This window comes from Narcine bancroftii, chromosome 3, assembly GCF_036971445.1.
Source record: "Narcine bancroftii isolate sNarBan1 chromosome 3, sNarBan1.hap1, whole genome shotgun sequence".
Taxonomy (NCBI): domain Eukaryota; kingdom Metazoa; phylum Chordata; class Chondrichthyes; order Torpediniformes; family Narcinidae; genus Narcine; species Narcine bancroftii.
Window position 1 is genome coordinate 62,200,909 of NC_091471.1, and position 19,509 is coordinate 62,220,417.

A 19,509-nucleotide genomic window follows, 5' to 3' on the forward strand; every position below is an offset into this window, starting at 1 on the left:
GACGAAAAGATTAGGAAGTCACATGATTTATTGGCCCAGAAAATTGACATTCTAGAGAATTTTAGTAGATATAATAATATAAAAATAGTGGGCCTGAAAGAAGGTGAATAAGTCACAGATATAATAAAAGGATTTTTTAAATGATGGATCCCGCAGATTTTGGGAGCAGAAAAACTCCAAGAAGAGATAGAAATTGAAAGAGCCCACGGGGCTTTGGCGCTGAAACCGCAACTTCAGTAGAAACCGTGTTCCATACTGGTAAAACTACTGTGATGCATGACAAGGGAGAAACTATTGGAGCTGGCTGTTAGGAGAGTCAAAGAAATCAAGAGACCATTGGAATACAATGGGAATAAAATATTCTACCCAGATATAAGCTTTGATCTTTTAAAGAAGTGGAAGGAGTTCAACTCATCAAAAACTTTACTATAGAGGAAAGGTTACAACTTTGTGCTATGTCATCCTGCAGTTTTGAAGTTATTTATCCCTGGTGGACAAAATAGACTCTTTTTGGACTCAGGAAAAGCTCGTCACTTTGCTGAGCAATTGCTAAATAAGCAACAAGAAGAAGAGTAAGGAAAACAACAAAACTTAAAAATAATGTATATAAATAGGGTTGTAAGTTAATAGCTGTACTGTAAAAAAGAGCTTTGTTTTATTTTTTAGAATAATATATTATAATTTCTCTGGAGGAGGGCTAGGGAAGGGGGAGAATGGTCTGCCGTGAAATCAATTGACAATTGTAGTTTGTATCACAACCCACAAAATAAAGAACATTGTGGTCATCTTGTGAGTTAGCAAACACAAGATGTTTGCTTTTGTTTTCTTTTTTACAACTCTTCAGTATTTTTATAGTTGTTGTAATTTTATTATTAATTGTGTTGGTGTGTATAGTTAAAAATAAGAACATTCGAAAGTGCAGCTTTGGAGGAAAAGAGATGGAGGGTTTGAGGAGGTGGTATGGAGGTAAAAATGGGTTAATAAAATGAATGCATTGAAATATATGACAATCAATATTAATGGAATGCACAACCAAATTAAGAGGAAAAAATTATTGACATTACTGAAAAAGGAAAAAAAATAGGACACAGCATTTCTACAAGAAACACACTTAACAGAGACATAACATCTCAAACTGAAGAGGGACTGGGTAGGTCATGTATTAACATCATCGTACAATTCAAAAGCCAGGGGAGTAGCTATCTTAATTAAATACAAATTTACCAATTAAAATAGAGAAAGTAATAACAGACCTGGTGGCAAGATATGATTTGTAGATTTATTCAGAATCTTGGAATTTGTTGAACATTTATGCACCTAATAAAGATGATCAGAAATTTATGTAGGACATTTTTTTAAAGTTGTCAAATACACAAGGTCATATTTTAATAGGGGGAGATTTTAATTTTAGCTTTGACCCATCAATAGATAAAACTAGGAAAAATTCCACAAAAAATAAAGCAGCCAAATTTAAATTAAGTTCAATGCAAAACATAAAAATAATAGATATATGGAGAAAATAACATCCAAAGGAAAGAGATTATTCATATTATTCTAATAGGCATAAAACTTATTCTAGGATTGATATGTTTTTATTGCCTGCCCAAGTACAAGGGAGAGTCCAAAAGACTGAATATAAAGCAAGACTTTCATCAGACCATTCAGCCTTGCTGTTATCAATTGCTCTGGAGGATATTCGCCAAAAAGATACAGATAGAGGCTGAATCCCGTGCTGTTAAAAAAGCAAGACTTTTGGGAGTATATAGAACAACAAATCAAAATATACTTTGAGACTAATGTAAATTCTGTAACAGTTAAATTTATACTATGGGACATGAGGAAAGCCTTGATTAGAGGCTTGTTATATGACCAAAATTTAAAAAAAAGAATACTGCTGGGAAATAGAACAGTTGGAAAAGGATAGAGTAATCATAGAGAAAGATGTAATGAAATGAGAAGATATGGGAAAAAAGAGAATTGATGGAGAAAAAATTAAAATATGACTCATTACCAACATACCAAGTGGAAAAAAATTATGAAAACAAAACAAAGATATTATGAATTAGGAGAGAAAACCAACAAAATTCTGGCTTGGCAACTAAAATCAGAGAAAGCAACAAGGACTATTGTAGCAACAGGAAGGGGAATAATCAGATTTCATATAAACCAAGAGAGATCAATGATAATTTAAAGAAATTTTATAAACAACTATATCAAACCGAAATCCTAGAGAAGAACACTGAAATAGATGAATTCTTGTCAAACACTGAATTCCTCAATTACAATTGGAAGAACAAGACAAATTACTAAAACCACTGACAACCACAGAAATACATGATACACTAATGACATTACTAAATAATAAAGCATTGGGCAAAGATGGATTTCCGACAGAGTTTTACAAGGTATTCAGCAATCTACTAATTCAGCCCCTCTTAAGGTAATAACAAGTGGAAGAGACTCAGAATCTGCCTGATTCTTGTAAAATGGCAATAATCTCAGAAATTCCAAAAACAGGAAAAAGACCCGCTGTCTTGTTTGGACTTACTAATGTAACCGTTGCTATATTCCTCGATACCAAACGATTCTAAATGTCTGAAATACCGTAATTTTGTTTCTTGGACAATTACTATTTATGCATGTGGGTCTTGCTGTTGTTACCATCCACTACCAAGATTTTGTTTATTCATTACTACGGTCTTCAAGAAAACCAATTGTGCATCTACTGATGTGTAATACTATTGTTATTGCTGTTTTTCTCCTTAGCCACAACGCCAGATGTCCCTCCCGTCCAGCCCGTCGTATCACTCAAGACCTTCGCCCAAAAAAGGATTTTTGAGGGAAGAGACTGATAACTTGATCAAGACCTTTTTAGGGAAAAAAATAAGCAGATGGACATTTGCAGCTGAGGATCCTCCGGCTGACTATCGTTTATTCTATGAAAATTGGTGCACCAAACCAGTAGATCACCATGGTTTGCTGCTCCCTCTGCATAATGGTCCAGCTTTAAAAGTTTGGGGTCAGCGTTACATGCGTTGGATTCCTGAGGTTCAAATACTGGGAGGTGGTTCAGCAATTGCTTTGAACAAAGCCTGTGAAATTGTAGATGAGATAAAAATTTTACAGACCAAAGTATCTGAGAGGATGCTCAAACAGCAACCAAACTCTCCAAGCAATGACATCTTTGCACCATTTCAACAAGGTAGCCGTCTTTCTTCAACTTTTCCTTTTGGCACTTTGCGTAGGCAGTCTATAAAGCCCCGTGTTCCAGTTTCTACAAATCACTCGATGAGCTTTGGATCAATGGAGAACTTGCCAGATGATGAGGAAGAACTTGGTTTGTTATAGTACAGATTATTCGTCTGGTAACATTTTGATTTTGTTCATACCCTAGCAACTGCACCAAAATAAATTTGGGGAAGTTTATTTAAAAAAAAAAATGACTGTGAATTTATTGAGTTTGAGTGGCAGTGTTTTATTCTTACGTTTTGTTTAGTAAAAGATTGAAGCTGCTGAAGGGCTTTAACACAAAGACCATGCCTTTGAGAGAATGAAGTCCTTGTTAAAAACATTGGTTCAGTGATGACTTGATTTCCTGAACAATTTGGGCCTAAAGTTGGCTCATGGGCATTTTTGTTATTGTTGTAGTAGAGTTAATATTAAAATAATTCCAAAGCTAAGTATCAGGGCAAAGTTTTACAATATGTCCAGACAAACCATTTTCTAAATTACAGATGGTGTGTGGGAAATTTATGTGGCGATGAGATGACATGACTCCATTCTGAAGCTCTTATTTACCAACTTTGTACTCCTCCCCCCCCCCCCCCCCCCACCCCCCCACCTCCCCAATGTAAGCCAGTCTTTTAGGAAAACCCTTTGTTTGACAAACTATTTTTCCGAAGAATGCAAGTGTATATAAAAATGTACATCTGAAATGGATATTCTCTCTCCTTCCATTTAAGTATTTGAATGCCAGGAATTGGATGAAGGAAAAGATTGGCAATATTTCAATGTGTGCCATAAAAAGGTTAAGAATGTTTGCCATTTGCTAGAAAAATAATGTTCATGAGATATTCAAATGATAATTATTTGGTGAATTAAATTAATTTAAACATTGGCCTGTAGATTTACAGATGTATTGTGGCATCTCGAGTACAATCTTTGCAACAGAACCCTAGAATTTTGATTTTTTTTCTATGTAAAAAAAAATTTGTAGCCACTCTGTCATCATGGTTTAATTTTAGAAAACACCATCATAATTTAATATCCTCTGCAGTGCATTATATTTGTACGACGATAAGAATAGAGATGTAAATTAAGATGTATATTAGGTTTTAACTTGTGCACCTATAACCACGAAGAAGAATAAAGATTTTGATGCTCCGACTAGTAGGTAATTGTATGACTTTGGCATTAGCAAACTTTACTGAACAATATTTATTACCAATTGCTGTTGAGATAGCTGATACTAGTTGGTGCTATTAGCTAACCTACTGCACTTCTGGCTACAGAAATTGGTGTTGGGGGGGTGTGAAATCTAAAGAACATCAATGGGCAAAGTTGATGTATCGACTAATAACAAACAGGTTTCAGATTTGTAATGTATCTTGTTTATAATGATATTTAAGGTGTTCTTAAGTGTTGTTTTTTGTTCTGGTGAAATATTTCATCTAATTTTCTAAAATGTTTTTTAAAAATCATTCAGATAAACAGAATTTGGATAATTTTTAATCCAGCTATGTGGTCACAAAGCAGTTTAATCCAAATGGTAATGTGAAATCAGAGAAAATGAGGTATATTTCAGCACATTTTCACCTCAATGATGAACTTAATTTGTATTTCGAGCAGCTTGAGATGCAAGCATATGAATTTTATTTTAAATAACAGTAGAAACACTCAGCTGGTCCAGACATTTATGAAGAGGAGCAGATTTTTTTCAAAACCGTTATCAAGCTGAAATTTGTTTTATATACCCACACTGCCAACCCCCCCTCCCCCCCCCTCCCCCCCCCCCCCAAATTGACAACATCTCAAATAACTCTTGCAATCCTTTTACATCTAAGCAAAATCTCTTGATTATGGAAATACTGTTCTTGTTTTATTGTGAGAAGATCAATAATGTTCCTTAAAATTACTTGCTGTCAATCCCCAAGTAAATCTGCAGTGGAGCCACTAGTATTTTATGGATTACGGTATTAATTCTTTGTACATTGTAATTCTGGAATGAATTATAAATTTATTTTTAAATCTTTAAAATCCTTGCTGCTATAAATTTAAAGAACATGGAGCATTAAGCCAAGAGATCATGCATTCATTGATTTTACTATATTGCAACCACTAGGCAACAACAGTTGGGTTGGAGTCCTGAATGGCCTTGTAGTTTAGCAGTCCCATGCCAGAATTGAAATGCTCCTGCCAAATGATTGTTTACTTCTGTGGAAAAAAAAGCATGATTTAAATTCATTAAAAAAAAAATTAAACTTGCCATTGTGCAACCAGTGGTGGGATGCAATTAAATGTAATTGGCAATATGGCCTATGCTCTAATTACAAATTTTGTTTCCCCCATTTTTCTTTCACCACATTTTGTTCACGGCAGACTTGTATTTTGCCTTTCTGTTGCCTTGATTCAATACATGAATTAGTTTGAACTAAATTTTCCCTAGAGAGTAGTTTTCAACCAGTAGGCAACAGTGCATTTTCCATGCGGGTGCTTAAAAATGGTAAATTAATGTTTTAATTTAGATAAAGATGTGTTTCTTCGAGCTGCAATGGAAAGGCAACAAATCAAAAGTAGCTTTGGATAAACTAATATGGACATATAAACAAGGGGGATTGCAGTTACCAAATTTTAAAAACTATTATAAGCCAATTCAGTTAAGATTTTTGTCAAACTTCTACCAGGCAGGAGAAAAACTGATTTGGCTTAAGATAGAGTTATATAAATTAGAGGAAAATTTTCCTGAACACTTACTATGTTAGTGGAATGAGAAACTGGTGCAACATAACAACCTACCAGTACTACATCATATATTGAAACAATGGAGGAGAATATATCCAGAATGAAGGATGATAAATTATCAAATATCAAAAATGTTGCTGTTGCAAAACCCATTAATTCCTTTTAAAATGGATAATTTATTCTTCAAGGAATGGTCAAGAAAAAGGAATTAAAAGAATAAAAGATTGCTTTCTGTGAAACAACTTATTGACGTTTGAACAGTTAAAAGATAAATATGGAATATCACATGGTAAAATATTTTCATATTATCAACTGAAAACATTTCAAAGAGAAGCTGGGAGCTAATCTAAGGTTGCCTGAGAGTAGTTGCTTTGTATATTTAATCACGGACTATGATAGTTAAAAAAGTTATTTCAAACTTGTATATTAAATTACAAAACAAGGAAAAAGACAAAGTAATATATAAACCCAAACAATGTTGGGAAAAAGACTTAAATATACGGATAAAGAATGAAACATGAATGGAACTATGTGCAGGTACCATGACTAATACAATAAACATTTGGTTTCATATGATACAATATACTTGGCTCCAGTAGATTATATGTTTGTAGAGCTCGTCGAAAGAATCAAAGACTTGTTGATCCAAACCAAGGCTTTTATTAGCAAAAGACAGGAGCTCTTCACAGGTGGCCGGCCAGTCCGGAATGATCCGACCTGGCTAGGGACACAACCCTTTAAGGCCCAGACAATAGGCGTGGCTTAGCTCTCAGCCAATCGCTGTAAGCACAGTCTAGATACAGTAACTATATACACTATATACATTGGTGATAGATCTGTACTATCACATTCACCCCTTCTTGGAGAACTGACCCTGGAAAAAAAACAAAAAAACGAGGGAGAGAATGAAAGGAAGGGGTAGGTTAAGGACTGTAGCAGTCAGGGGTTCTGACCATCTGGCATGACTGCCGTGGTGCCGGGATTGGGGTGGCTGGAGTGGTGTCGCCAGCGGGCTCGTCGGGTGCGACCGCTCCTTCGCTCAATTCCCCGGTCGTGTTGTCGGCAGGGTGGCCCGGGTCGTTGGGGTGCTGTTGGTCCTTCTGTTGTGGCATGGGGCCTGGGGAATAACGAGTTGGGGAAGGTTGGGTTGGGGGGTTTGCTGGGTCTACCGCGTCCTGAGCTAGGTCCCGCACCGAAACAGTGTCCTCCCGCCCGTCTGGGAACTCAACGTAGGCGTAATGTGGGTTCGCGTGGAGTAGAATCACTCGGTCAACCAAGGGGTCGTTCTTTGAGTGCCGGAAGTGGTGTCGCAAAAGGACGGGGCCAGGGACGGTGAGCCATACTGGTACAGTGGTTCCTGATTCGGATTTCCTCGGGAAAAGGAACATCCTTTCGTAGGGGGTGGCATTTGTTGCGGTACATAGGAGGGAGCGGATGGAGTGTAAGGCACCAGTGAGAACCTCCTGCCAGTGAGAGGTGGGGAGACCTTTAGACCGGAGAGCCAGTGTAACCGCTCTCCATATGGTGGCATTCTCCCTCTCGACCTGGCCGTTACCGCGTGGGTTATAGCTCGTGGTCCTGCTTGAAGCGATACCACACTGTAGAAGGTACTGTTGCAGCTCTGCGCTCATGAATGAGGACCCCCTATCACTGTGGATGGAATTGGGGTACCTGAAAATGGCAAAATTACTGAGAAGGGCCTGTATCACTGAGGTGGCAGTGGTGTCTGGGCAGGGCACAGCGAACGGGAAGCGGGAGTACTCGTCGATGGCCATAAGGATGTAGTTATTACGGTTGGTCGACGGTAGGGGCCCCTTAAAGTCTACGCTAAGATGCTCGAAGGGGCGGGTGGCTTTGATTACGTGGGAGTTATCCGGACGGAAGAAGTGGGCTTGCATTCAGCGCACACCGAACAGGTTCGGGTCATGGAGTGGATCTCCTTGACTGTTTAGGGTAGGTTGCACGCCTTCACAAAGTGGGCAAACCTAGTGACCCCTGGATGACAGAGCACCTCATGGAGTTTCTGTAGTCTGTCCATCTGTATGCTGGCGCACGTCCCCCTGGAGAGTGCGTCAGGCGGGTCGTTGAGCTTACCAGGCCGGTACAGGATGTCATAGTTAAAGGTGGAGAGTTCGATTCTCCATCTGGCGATTTTGTCGTTTTTTATCTTACCACGCTGGGTGTTGTTGAACATGAAGGAGACCGCGCGTTGATCAGTCAACAGTGTAAAGTGCCTCCCAGCGAGGTAATGTCTCCAACGATGCACCGCTTCAACTATGGCCTGGGCCTCCTTCTCGATCGAGGAGTGTCTACTCTCTGGACCCTGGAGGGTTCTGGAGAAGAAGGCTACAGGCCGACCGGCCTGGTTCAAGGTGGCTGGCAGGGCGAAGTCGGATGCATCGCTCTCGACTTGAAATGGGACAGACTCATCGATCGCGTGCAGCGTCACAGCGGTGATGTCGGATTTGATTCGATCGAAAGCCGCTCTGGCTTCGGTTGAGAGGAGAAAGGAGGTGGTCTTGATAAGAGGACGCGCCTTGTCGGCGTAGTGTGGAACCCATTGGGCGTAATACGAGAAAAGGCCCAGGCAGCGTTTGAGCACTTTCTGGGTATGGGGGGTGGGGGGGTAAGTCCATTAGGGGACGCATGCGGTCAGGATCTGGCATGACTATCCCGTTCTACACCACGCAACCTAGAATAGCAAGTCGTGTGGTCCGGAAGACACACTTGTCCAAATTGTAAGTCAGGTTCAGCCGAAGGGGAGTTTGAAGAAATTTGTCTAGGTTGGCGTCGTGGTCCTTCATGTCGTGGCCGCAGATTGTGATATTGTCCAGATAAGGGAAGGTAGCGGTTAGCCCGTTCTGGTCCACCATCCGGTCCATTTCCCGCTGGAAGACCGCGACACCATTCATGACCCCGAATGGTACCCTGAGAAATTGATATAGCCACCCATTCGCTTCAAAGGCCGTGAATGGTCGGTCCTCACAGCGGATTGGGAGCTGGTGGTAGGCTGAACATAGGTCAATGGTGGAGAATATGCGGTATTGGGCGATCTGGTTCACCCCATCCGTGATGCGTGGCAGGGGGTATGCATCCAGTTGCGTGAAGCGGTTAATGGTTTGGCTATAGTCGACCACCATCCGTAGTTTTTCCCCGTTCTTGACAACCACCACCTGGGCTCTCCAGGGGCTTGTACTGAGTTCGATGATGCCCTCATCCAGCAATCTACGCACCTCACTCCTAATGAATTGCCTGTTTTCGTAACTATATTGCCAACTTTTGGTGGCCACAGGCTTCCAGCAGGGGTGAGGTTTGCGAAGAGTGCTGGCGGGGCAATCCGGAGTGTGGAAAGGCCGCAGGATTGGCCTCGGGGCACAGGGGCGGGTTGCTCGGGTGCTTCGGGGGTGGGGCGATGGCAGACCGAGAGGGGGCGTGGGGTCCCCCAAAGTGTAGGGACACCGTTCGGAACTGACACTGAAAGTCTAATCCCAGCAACACGAGGGCACACAATTGGGGATGGACGAATAATTTGAAGTGGGTGACCGTTACGCCCTGTACTTCCAGCGTGGCGATGCAATACCCCTTTATCCCAGTCGAGTGCGACCTCGTCGCTAAGAGATCCTCCGGGTAGTGGGGATAATGTCAAGTCCCCAACGGAGGGCCAGATCTGGCTGGATAAAACTGTCAGTTGACCCAGAGTCAAATAAGCAATTGGTGTAGTGTCCATTCACTTTAATCAGTTCCATTGCTCTGGTGAAGGGATGAGAGCATTGCTGGTTTAGTGTTATTGAAGCAGTTGACAGGGGAGTTTCGCGTGATGACGTCACGCAACGGGATGACGTCACGCAACGGGATGACGTAATAGACGTAGTCAACGCTGGAAGAGCAGGTTGGAGGAACTCCCGGAAGTGCTGTTGTGGAGGCGGATGAAAGGTAAGTAGTGGGGTTTATAGTTGCTCGCGGTTGGCAGTGCGTAGGTTGTTGATCGCGGCAGTCGGGCCCCGGCGGTCGTCAGTGATGGACGCTAGGGTGAGTACCTGGTTGGCCGTGGGGGTGGCTGTGGCGGCGGCAGCAGCAGCAGTTGCCACAGTCGGGACCGAGGCCGGGTCGAGTGTTCCGCACGGGGGCGAGAGGCGGGCCAACACCATGGTTGCGAGGGTGGGCTGCTCTTTCCGGGTTCGGCATCTCCGTGACATCAGGCGTTGCCATGCAGGGGAGCCCTCACTGTCATTGGACGAGAGCTCTGGGGAAGAAGAGTTTGAATGGGATAGTGGCGATTGGGCTTCACACGAGGCACTGTGTTTGCCGGCGGCCATTTTAGACCTACAGACTGCAGCAAAGTTGCCCTTTTTAAGGCACTTCTGGCACCTGGCTTTTCTTGCTGGGCACTGGGACCTGCTGTGCTTGTCCATCCCGCAGAAATAACATTTTGGGTTCGCACGGGGCAGTGTAGCAGCAGCCGACAGGCCATCAGTATCTCGGGGGGGTGGTAGGGTAGAAGGGCACTCTACTCACATCAGAACGAGGGGTCCAGTCCCTAGAGAACTCGGTGGACTTTAAGGCAGCATCCTCCATTGTGATTGCAATCCGGGCCACGTCCTCTAGTTTTTCTACCCCTTGCTCGAGCAAGCGCAGCCTTACTTCGTTCGATCGGAGCCCGGCCACATAGGCATCCCGGACGAGATCGTTTGTGATCTCGGCAGCAGTTTTGTCCACACAGTTACAGTCCTTGCCCAACACCTTTAATACTTGTAAATATGCCCTGCTGGACTCGCCGGGCTGTTGCTTCCTCGACGCAAGCACGAGCCGGGCATGAACTCTGTTCACCGGTTGATCATACAGTTCTTTCAGTACCTTTATGGCTGCGGTGTAAGTGGTCTCATCCTGGATGTTCTCGTAGACTCTCAAGGACACCATAGACAGCAATGCTGTTAGACGCTGGTTATCCTCTTCTACCTCAATGAATCTCAGGAAGTTTTCAAAGTTCAGCAGCCAGAAGTTAAAGGCTTTGAAGGCTGTAGCTGACTGTGGGTCGATATCAAGTTTTTCTGGCTGAGTTAAACGCTCCATCCCTTTCAAAAAAAATTCTTTTTGCTTATAAAATTGTAGAGCTCGTCGAAAGAATCAAAGACTTGTTGATCCAAACCAAGGCTTTTATTAGCAAAAGACAGGAGCTCTTCACAGGTGGCTGACCAGTCCGGAATGATCCGACCTGGCTAGGGACACAACCCTTTAAGGCCTAGACAGTAGGCGTGGCTAAGCTCTCAGCCAATCGCTGTAAGCATAGTCTAGATACTGTAACTATATACACTATATACATTGGTGATAGATCTGTACTATCACAATGTTACACCTCAAAAATTAAAAGAATGGAATACAACACTATCGGACAAATGTTTCTGTTGTTAACGAGAAATTGGTACAACAGTACATGCAACTTGGACATGTAGAAAAGTGAAAACCTTTTGGGAGGATTTAAACTTAATATTAAATAGAATTACAAAAAATAAGATACCAAAAGACCCAAAAATCTTCCTGTTAAAAAGCATAAAGGATAAAAAAAACGGTCTAAAATTAGACAGAGCTCGAAAATGATTCATTATGATTACATTAGTGGCAGCAAAAAAATGCATAATGGTAACATGGAAAATGGAAACACCTTTAAAAATACAAGAATAGTATATAAAAATGAATCTGTTTTCTTTTTAAAAAATATTTTATTTATTCAACATATATAATGTCAAAAATGAAGAATATTATAGCATAAATACAAAGTAAAATATCAACAAATATATGCTGAAAGTCAATATATAAAAACTAAAGTAATAAAGTCTAAAAAAACCTACAAACTACCAAAAAACCCTATTGACCCTCCCTCCTCCCAAACTAATCTTGTCCCAAAATTAATATATAAGATATTTAGTTATAAAACGATTACAAGTAATTAATTTGGATTGTGTCAGTTGACACTCAAAGACCTCAAAAACATCATAAAGTTATTATATTTTTAGGGAAAACTTTACTGATCAAGAAGGAAATTAATAAAGTCATAATTTTAATTTCATTATTTTCACATATGGACCCCACATTTGCAAAAATAATGAATATTTATCCCTTAAATTATACATAATTTTTTCCAATTGTATAAAGCTTTGAATCTCAGCATGCCATCTATTCAATGTTAATAAAACATCAGATTTCAATATTAGAGTGACACATTTCCTTGCTATTACTAAAACCAACTTAACAAACTTTAATTGGGAATCTGACAACAATAATTTAGGAGTAACACTCAAAATTTCCTAACATAAGTAATTCAGGATTTAAAGGTAAGTTCACTTCTGTTATCCATTGTAAAACTTTACTAATAGAAACCCAAAAAGGGTTAACCTTTGAACAAGACCACGGAGAGTGAAGAAAAGTTTCAATTTCTGTTCCACATATAAAACATTGATCCGATAAATCTGATCTCTATTTACTCAATTTCTAAGGAGTAATATACAATTAATGTAAAAAATTACAATGAAGTAATCTGTATTGTACATTAATAGTATTTGTCATAGCCTCTTTACACAAATTTTGCCAAACTTGTTGATCTATTATCGTGTCCATGCAGCCATGGGTATCACCTCTGGCCAGCGGGTGAATCTATTGATGGCCGTGAACATGTACCTCACTGGGAGAGGGCCAACGATGTCGACGTGGACATGTTCGAACCTGTCTTGTGCCGGCATGAAAGTCTGAGGGGGCTTTGGGGTGTTGATGCACCTTGGCACGCTGGGATTGTAAACAGGTCCGAGCCCACAGGGTAATATCTTGGCAGAGACCATGCCACACAAACTTGTCCAAGAGCAGGCAGACCATGGACCTTATGGAGGGGTGAGATAAGCCATGGATCTGCCAGAATTCATAAGAATAATATCTCCAATGAACTGACTTGGGACCAGTTTACGTTGAGGTGGTGATGAGAAAAGCAAATCAATGACTCAACTTTCTGAGAAGAGGAAGGAAGATTGGCATGTCCTCCTGAACTTCAACAACTTCTGCTGGTGCATCATCGAAACCATACTGCACGTATCACCACTTGGTATAGGAGTTGTTCTACTCAAGAACTACAAAGAGAGTGAATGCAGCTTCGAGCACAACACAAGTCCCCCACTCTGTGGACTCCATCTACATCTCTCACTACCTTAGAAAGGCAACCAACATACTGAAAGACCCAAACACCATGGACACTCCCTTTTCATTCCTCTCAACATGGAGAAGGCTTCAGAGTGTGAAAATGTCACCAACAGGCTAAAGGGACGAAAAAACAAAAGCCAGCAGATGCTGTGATTGTAGTAAAAACAAAAAAATGCTGGAGGAACTCAACCAGCATCCATAAAAAGTAAAGATATATAACCAACCTTTTGGGAAGAAGGGCCCAGGCCCAAAATATTGGTTATATATCTTTAACTTCACTATGGACACTGTTGGTCTGTTTGCAGAAGAACCTTCTAACTACACTCAGCATTTTGTGATAGTTAAACTTAATTTCAAGGCGGATTGTGGTAATTTAATTTATACTGTTGTTATGTGGCTCTGTGGATCTGTAGATATATGACATAAACTAACATGTCATACCCCATATGGAATGGGGACAATAAACTCGTGTAATACCCCATACACTACGGGGACAATAAACTCTCATGTCATACCCCATATAGAATGGGGACAATAAACTCTCATGCCATACCCCATGTGGAATGGAGACAATAAACTCCTATCTCATACTCTATACACTATGGGGACAATAAACTCTCATATCCCCATGCAGTATGGGGACTGTTATATAGTCAGGATAATGTGAATTATTTTGTAATCACGTAAGAATACACTCTTCTCACTGTAGTAACTGTAGTGCACCACTGTGGGGTGTATGTAGATGTATATGAATGTGTGTGAACAGTTTCCTGAGATGGTGGGAGGCATTCTTAAGTAAAGTCTCTTTTGTTATTTGAATCTTGCATCTCTAAATTATTTAAGATGCCTTCCAAGAAACACATAGAGACAGAGCATGGTGGCAGTGGTATAAGAGAACAAGAATAAAGCCATACAATTAATTGTAAGTCACTGAAATACGAAGGGGAAGAAGAGAAAAAAACATTACTGAAAAAAATGGCTGGAGCAACAGCAGTTCACCCAGTGATGGACGGGGAGGCCGAAGACATTGTTTAAAAAGTTTCAGCACAAGTCCATTCAAAAGCTATTTTAAAAATGCAACAGCAAGGAGAAGGTCAGTTATATACTTCTCTGGACATGGGAGCAAGGCCTTAACTTATTTAATAGCTGGGAGTTTACAGAGGTGGAAAAAAAAGATCCAGAGCAGATATTTGCAAAGATTGCTTCTCACCTTCAACCCAGATCTAACCATATAATTAAACGCTATGAATTTCAAGGTTTAATGCAAGAGACTGATGAAACTGTTGATAACTTCCTCACGAGACTAAATATTGTTGCTGAAAAATGTAGATTTAAGGATGTCGAGGAAAGATTAGTTGATCAACTCAAATGGGGGAGTGCCCATCCCAAAGTGCAAAAGTCTCTTATAGGGAAGGATAGCTTGAAGCTGGCTGAAGCTATAGAGACAGCCAGAGCCTTCGAAGCCTCGAGGATGCAAATGAAATCCCTATCTATGCAGACCTACCTACAGCAAAGAGAAGGAAGGGTTGATGCTATAAAGAACACAATCATTAAAGTGTAAACCCCAAGACCTACAGGAAGTGTGGCAGACAAAGCCTCTTTGGTGACCGAAGCAAATGCCCCACATACAGTTCTGAATGTAGAGTCTGTGGTAAAGCAAACCACTGGACGAAGATATGCAAGTCTGGTATGAAGAAAACAGTAAAAGCAGTGAAGAAAAAAGACAAGAAGATCAACCACATAAATGGAAACTATAATGAGGACTCTGACACCCAGATAGTGGACATAGAATCCATAAATCTTCACGAGATGTCAGTGAGATGAAAGGAAGTGAATTGCACACAAGGATCCAAATACAGAAGACAATCCAGAACAAGCCTATGATATTTAACCGGATACCGGATAACAAAGCAACATCCTTCCACTCAGACTCGACAGCCAGATGTTCCCAGAGAACATAATAAATAAAAGGGTATCCAAAAGATGGCACATTGGAAACAGCAAAGGTCACATTGATGGCCAATGGTGGACCCACGATCAAGCAACTAGGGAGAGCTAAGATCAACAGCTGACATAAGAGAAAGAACATCCTCTGTACGTTCTACTTGGTAGATGCAGATTAACCAGCAATTCCAGGTCTGGATAATTGCTGGGAGTTGAAATTGATCTCTGTCAATTATGAGATCCAGATGAAGAAGATATCCAAAAGGATCAACAGAGACACTCTATTGGAGAACTGACCTCCAGTCACAAACAAGGATGAGCTCATGAGCATGTACCCTGAATGCTTTGATGATTCAGTTGGATTTTTTGGCAATTTTGAATATCACATCACCATGGATCCAAACTACAAACAAGTCATCCGGGCTTCAAAGAAAGTACCACGAGAGTTTAAGAAGAAGCTGGAGCAAGAACTAAAGGACATGGAAAGGATTCAAGTCAGAGCCAAAGTGACTGAGCTGGCTGACTGACTGGGTAAATTCCATAGTGTCAAAGAAAAACCAAATGGTTGCTTAAAAAATATGTCTGGACCCCAAAGACTTAAATCAAACAATAAAAAGGGGCCACTACACAACACCGACACTAGAAGACATCACAGTGGAATTTACAGGATCCAAAATCTTCATCAAGCTAGATGCGAAGAATGGATAGTGGAATGTGGAAACTAGATGAGGAATCAACACTACTAACAACGTTCAATACTCCATTTGGTCGTTACAAGTTCCTGCGACTATTTTTCAGCCTAAAGGTGACCCAGGACGTGTTCCAACAGAAGATCGAAGAGACCTACAGGTGCTGTTGGCATCGTGGACGACATCCAGGTTTATGGCAGAGATGGAAAGGCTCATGATCTTCATCGACATGAGGCCAAGGAGAGAACACAAGGAGCTAGAATGCAAATAAATGCATTATAAAAGAGAAGGAATGCCAATTCTTCAGAATGATGTACACTCCTGATGGGGTAAAGCCAAGCCCAGAGAAGGTTAAAGCCATTGCTAAGAAGGATCACCCAAAGGACAAAAAGGAACTCAGAAGTTTCCTTGGGTTGGTCCAATACATGAGTTCCTTCATACCACATATGTCAGACTACACAGCAAACATCAGAGAGTTGCTGAAGGAAGATGTGGTATTTCAGTGGTCACCATCACATCAAAGAAGTTTTGACCAGCTCAAAGAAATATTATGCAGAGAAGTGGAGTTGAGATACTATGATAGAGAAAAAGTCCTCACTCTGCAAGTAGATGCATCTAACAGAGGCCTTGGTGCAGCATTAGTACAAGAAGTTAAACCAATAGCTTTTGCCTTAAAAGCACTAACAACAGCGGAGACCAGATATTCCAATATTGAGAGGGAGCTGTTGGCGGTTGTATATGGATGTGAGAAGTTTTATAAGTTTCTGTATGGAAGAAAGTTTATAGTGGAAAGTGATCATCATCCACTGGAACACATCCAAAGAAAGAACCTAAACACGGCACCAGCTAGACTGCAGAGATTACTTCTACAACTACAATGTTACAACTTTGACTTAAAATACATACCAGGCAAAGAGATGGTGCTTGCTGATAACTTGTCACGACTTTCCCAAATAAAAAATATGAAATGGAAAACATGGGGATCAAGATACATCATCTCGTCAGTGTGGCCAGTAATAAATTAAGCCAGATCAGAGAAGGTACCAGTAAGGATGATGTGTTGCAAATGCTTTCTCAACAAGTAATACAAGGATGGCCAGAGAGGATAAAGCAGATACAGCCTTCAGTACGTCAATATTGGTCTATCATTGACGTATCGTTGGAAATGGTGTTCTGTTGGCTGGATCAAGACTGATTATACCTGAAACAATGCATAAAGAGAGTCTCCAGAAAATACATGCAGGTCACATGAGAATGGAGAAAAGCAAGCTCAGAGCAAAGACAGCTGTGTACTGGACTGGTATATACAAAGATATTGAAAATATGGTAGCTACATGTCATACATGCCAAAAGTACAAAAACACACAACAAAAAAGGAAATTATTTCCCCAGAAGTACCAGCCAGGCCATGGCACACAGTGGGAGAATCAAGAGTGGTATTTAATAGTAGCCTGTGGTATTTAATCGTAGTCTGTTACTAATCCATTTGTCAAAAGGATGAAAGACCTGAAAGTGTCAACTATCTCCTCAGAAATGAGAGCGCACCTTGCTGAACAAGGAATACCCGAGCAAGTAATATGTGACAATGGAACACAGTTCACGTCACCAGAATTCAGAAAAGCTGGCTGCAGAGTATGGGTTTATTATCACTACATCATCCCCATATGACCCCAAAGGTCATGGGTTCATTGAAAGACAAGTCCAAACTGTGAAAAGCACACTAGTTAAGTGTTGTGAAACAAAAGAAGACCCAGACCTAGCTCTTCTCTCATTATAAGCAACACCTTTAAGGGCTGACATGAAGTCCTCGGCAGAACTTCTAAATGGCAGGAGATTTAAAACAACTCTGACAAGCAAAATACCCTCTCCAGAAGACCAGGAGAAAACAAGAAAAAGGCTGGCTGATATGCAAGAAGGATGCCAGCATTATAACAAACAGGCACAGACATTGCTAGAAGTCTCCAGAGGGCAGCATGTGCATATTCACGAGCCAATGTTGAAAACATGGACCCCAGCAAAGGTCATCAGAGAAGCTGAGACACCAGATCAAATCCACAAGATGGCGAAGCCAATACTGCCGCCAGTGCGATATTGATGAGAACGATTTAAAAATAGTTGTGTAAATAAACTGGCTGACAAGTTCAGTTACTTAAGTTGCGCTGTGCAGTGAACTGGGATTCACTGGTAGTGTATTATGCTGATGTCAGGCTCTGCCCCCATCTGCTCACATATAACCCTGGTTTCCCGCCAAAACCCACAACCCTTCCGAAGACTACTGTGAAACCCTACCCATAGTTATAAGCTAATAAAAGCGTTTGTTCTCCCTCCAGTCATGAGAGCTTTTACTCGCGCTACACACTGGAAAGAAAGTGATAAGGAACACTAATTTTTTTCTTTATCTTGATAAGGAGGGATGTTATATAGTCAGGATCATGTGAACTATTTTGTCAGAATACACTCCTCTCACTGTAGTAACTCTAGGGCACCACGTGGGGCATATGTATAGTGTGTGAACTATTTCCTGAGATGGTGGAAGGCATCAATAAGTAAAGACTCTTTTGTTATCTGAATCTTGCATCTCTAAGTTATTTGAGAAGCTTCCCAAGTAACACAGAGACATAATAAACTCTCATGTCATACCCAGAAGGAATGGGCCATGAGAGTATATTGTCATAGACAGAAGAATAGACCATTAACCTGCTTGATCAACAACCAGAAACGTATTTTGCTCCACTGCTACGTGTGCGGCTTGTTGCACCCATTCGGTGACTGCACGAAGTGGCAGATGTTTGGAGATCTTTTCGCAGGCTTGAGCAGAAGTGAGAAACTCCATTCACACCTCAAGTGTGTGAAGACGTGGGAAAGAGCGTTTGCAGGAAAGATTGGCACTTCAACTAACCAATCAATGAAAGACCACGGTTTTCTAAGTCCTTAAAAGGAATGGAGAGAGGCAGAGACGAGCAAATCGCCTCCAGTGGGATGGCTCGCCGGGGGGAGGGGAGGGGGAGCACTCACATTGATTGGCACAGCCGTGGACCAATAGAAGCAGCGCCCAGAAGAAGCGACGACGCGACATCGGGGGCCCTTTATTAAATGACGCAGAGCCAATCAGAGCCGCGCAGAAGGCGGGTTCAATGAGCGACCGCACTACCTGCGGGAGCGGCAACAAAGTCACCCGGAAAACACGGCGACATGTTGAGTTTAGGGTCCGGAGGGGGAAAAACAGCGAAGCCGTCTTTCGTGTCTTACGTTTCTCCAGAGGTGGGTGTCCCCGTGGAGTAAATGGGAAGCCCGGATTTTGGCTGAACCTCTGGCTGGCGGTGAGGAAGGGACCTGCGGAATGGGTGTGGTGATTGTTTATGGCTGCTGCCGCCGCCACCACTCGGAACAAGCTTCACACAGCCCCAGTCATGCTCCGCCCCTCCCCCCAGTCATGCTCCCCCCCCCCGTCATGCTCCCCCACCCCAGTCATGCTCCCCCCCAGTCATGCTCCCCCCCCAGTCATGCTCCCCCCCCAGGTCATGCTCCCCCCCCAGGTCATGCTCCCCCCCCAGGTCATGCTCCCCCCCCCAGGTCATGCTCGCCCCCCCAGGTCATGCTCGCCCCCCCCCAGGTCATGCTCGCCCCCCCCAGGTCATGCTCGCCCCCCCAGGTCATGCTCGCCCCCCCCAGGTCATGCTCGCCCCCCCCAGGTCATGCTCGCCCCCCCCAGGTCATGCTCGCCCCCCCCAGG

At 42.0% G+C, this 19,509-nt stretch overlaps 2 protein-coding genes across 4 annotated transcripts in view; both read left to right on the forward strand.

Moving 5' to 3' along the window:
- Positions 1-4,305, forward strand: part of LOC138756123 (myotubularin-related protein 12-like) — a 28,226-nt gene extending 23,921 nt beyond the window's left edge. Inside the window, exon 2 of the mRNA XM_069922768.1 lies at positions 2,767-4,305. Within this exon, the coding sequence (XP_069778869.1) occupies positions 2,767-3,348 (582 nt within the window). The 3' untranslated portion in view covers positions 3,349-4,305. The remainder of the gene's footprint in view (positions 1-2,766) is intronic.
- Positions 4,306-18,869: 14,564 nt separating this feature from the next.
- mtmr12 (myotubularin related protein 12) overlaps positions 18,870-19,509 on the forward strand; it is an 80,776-nt gene continuing 80,136 nt past the window's right edge. The window contains exon 1 of one of the 3 annotated variants that reach the window (XM_069924180.1): positions 18,870-19,096. In XM_069924180.1, coding sequence (XP_069780281.1) covers positions 18,911-19,096 — 186 coding nt within the window. In that variant the 5' untranslated portion in view covers positions 18,870-18,910. The remainder of the gene's footprint in view (positions 19,097-19,509) is intronic. The other 2 variants (XM_069924181.1, XM_069924182.1) reach the window with 2 other exon arrangements.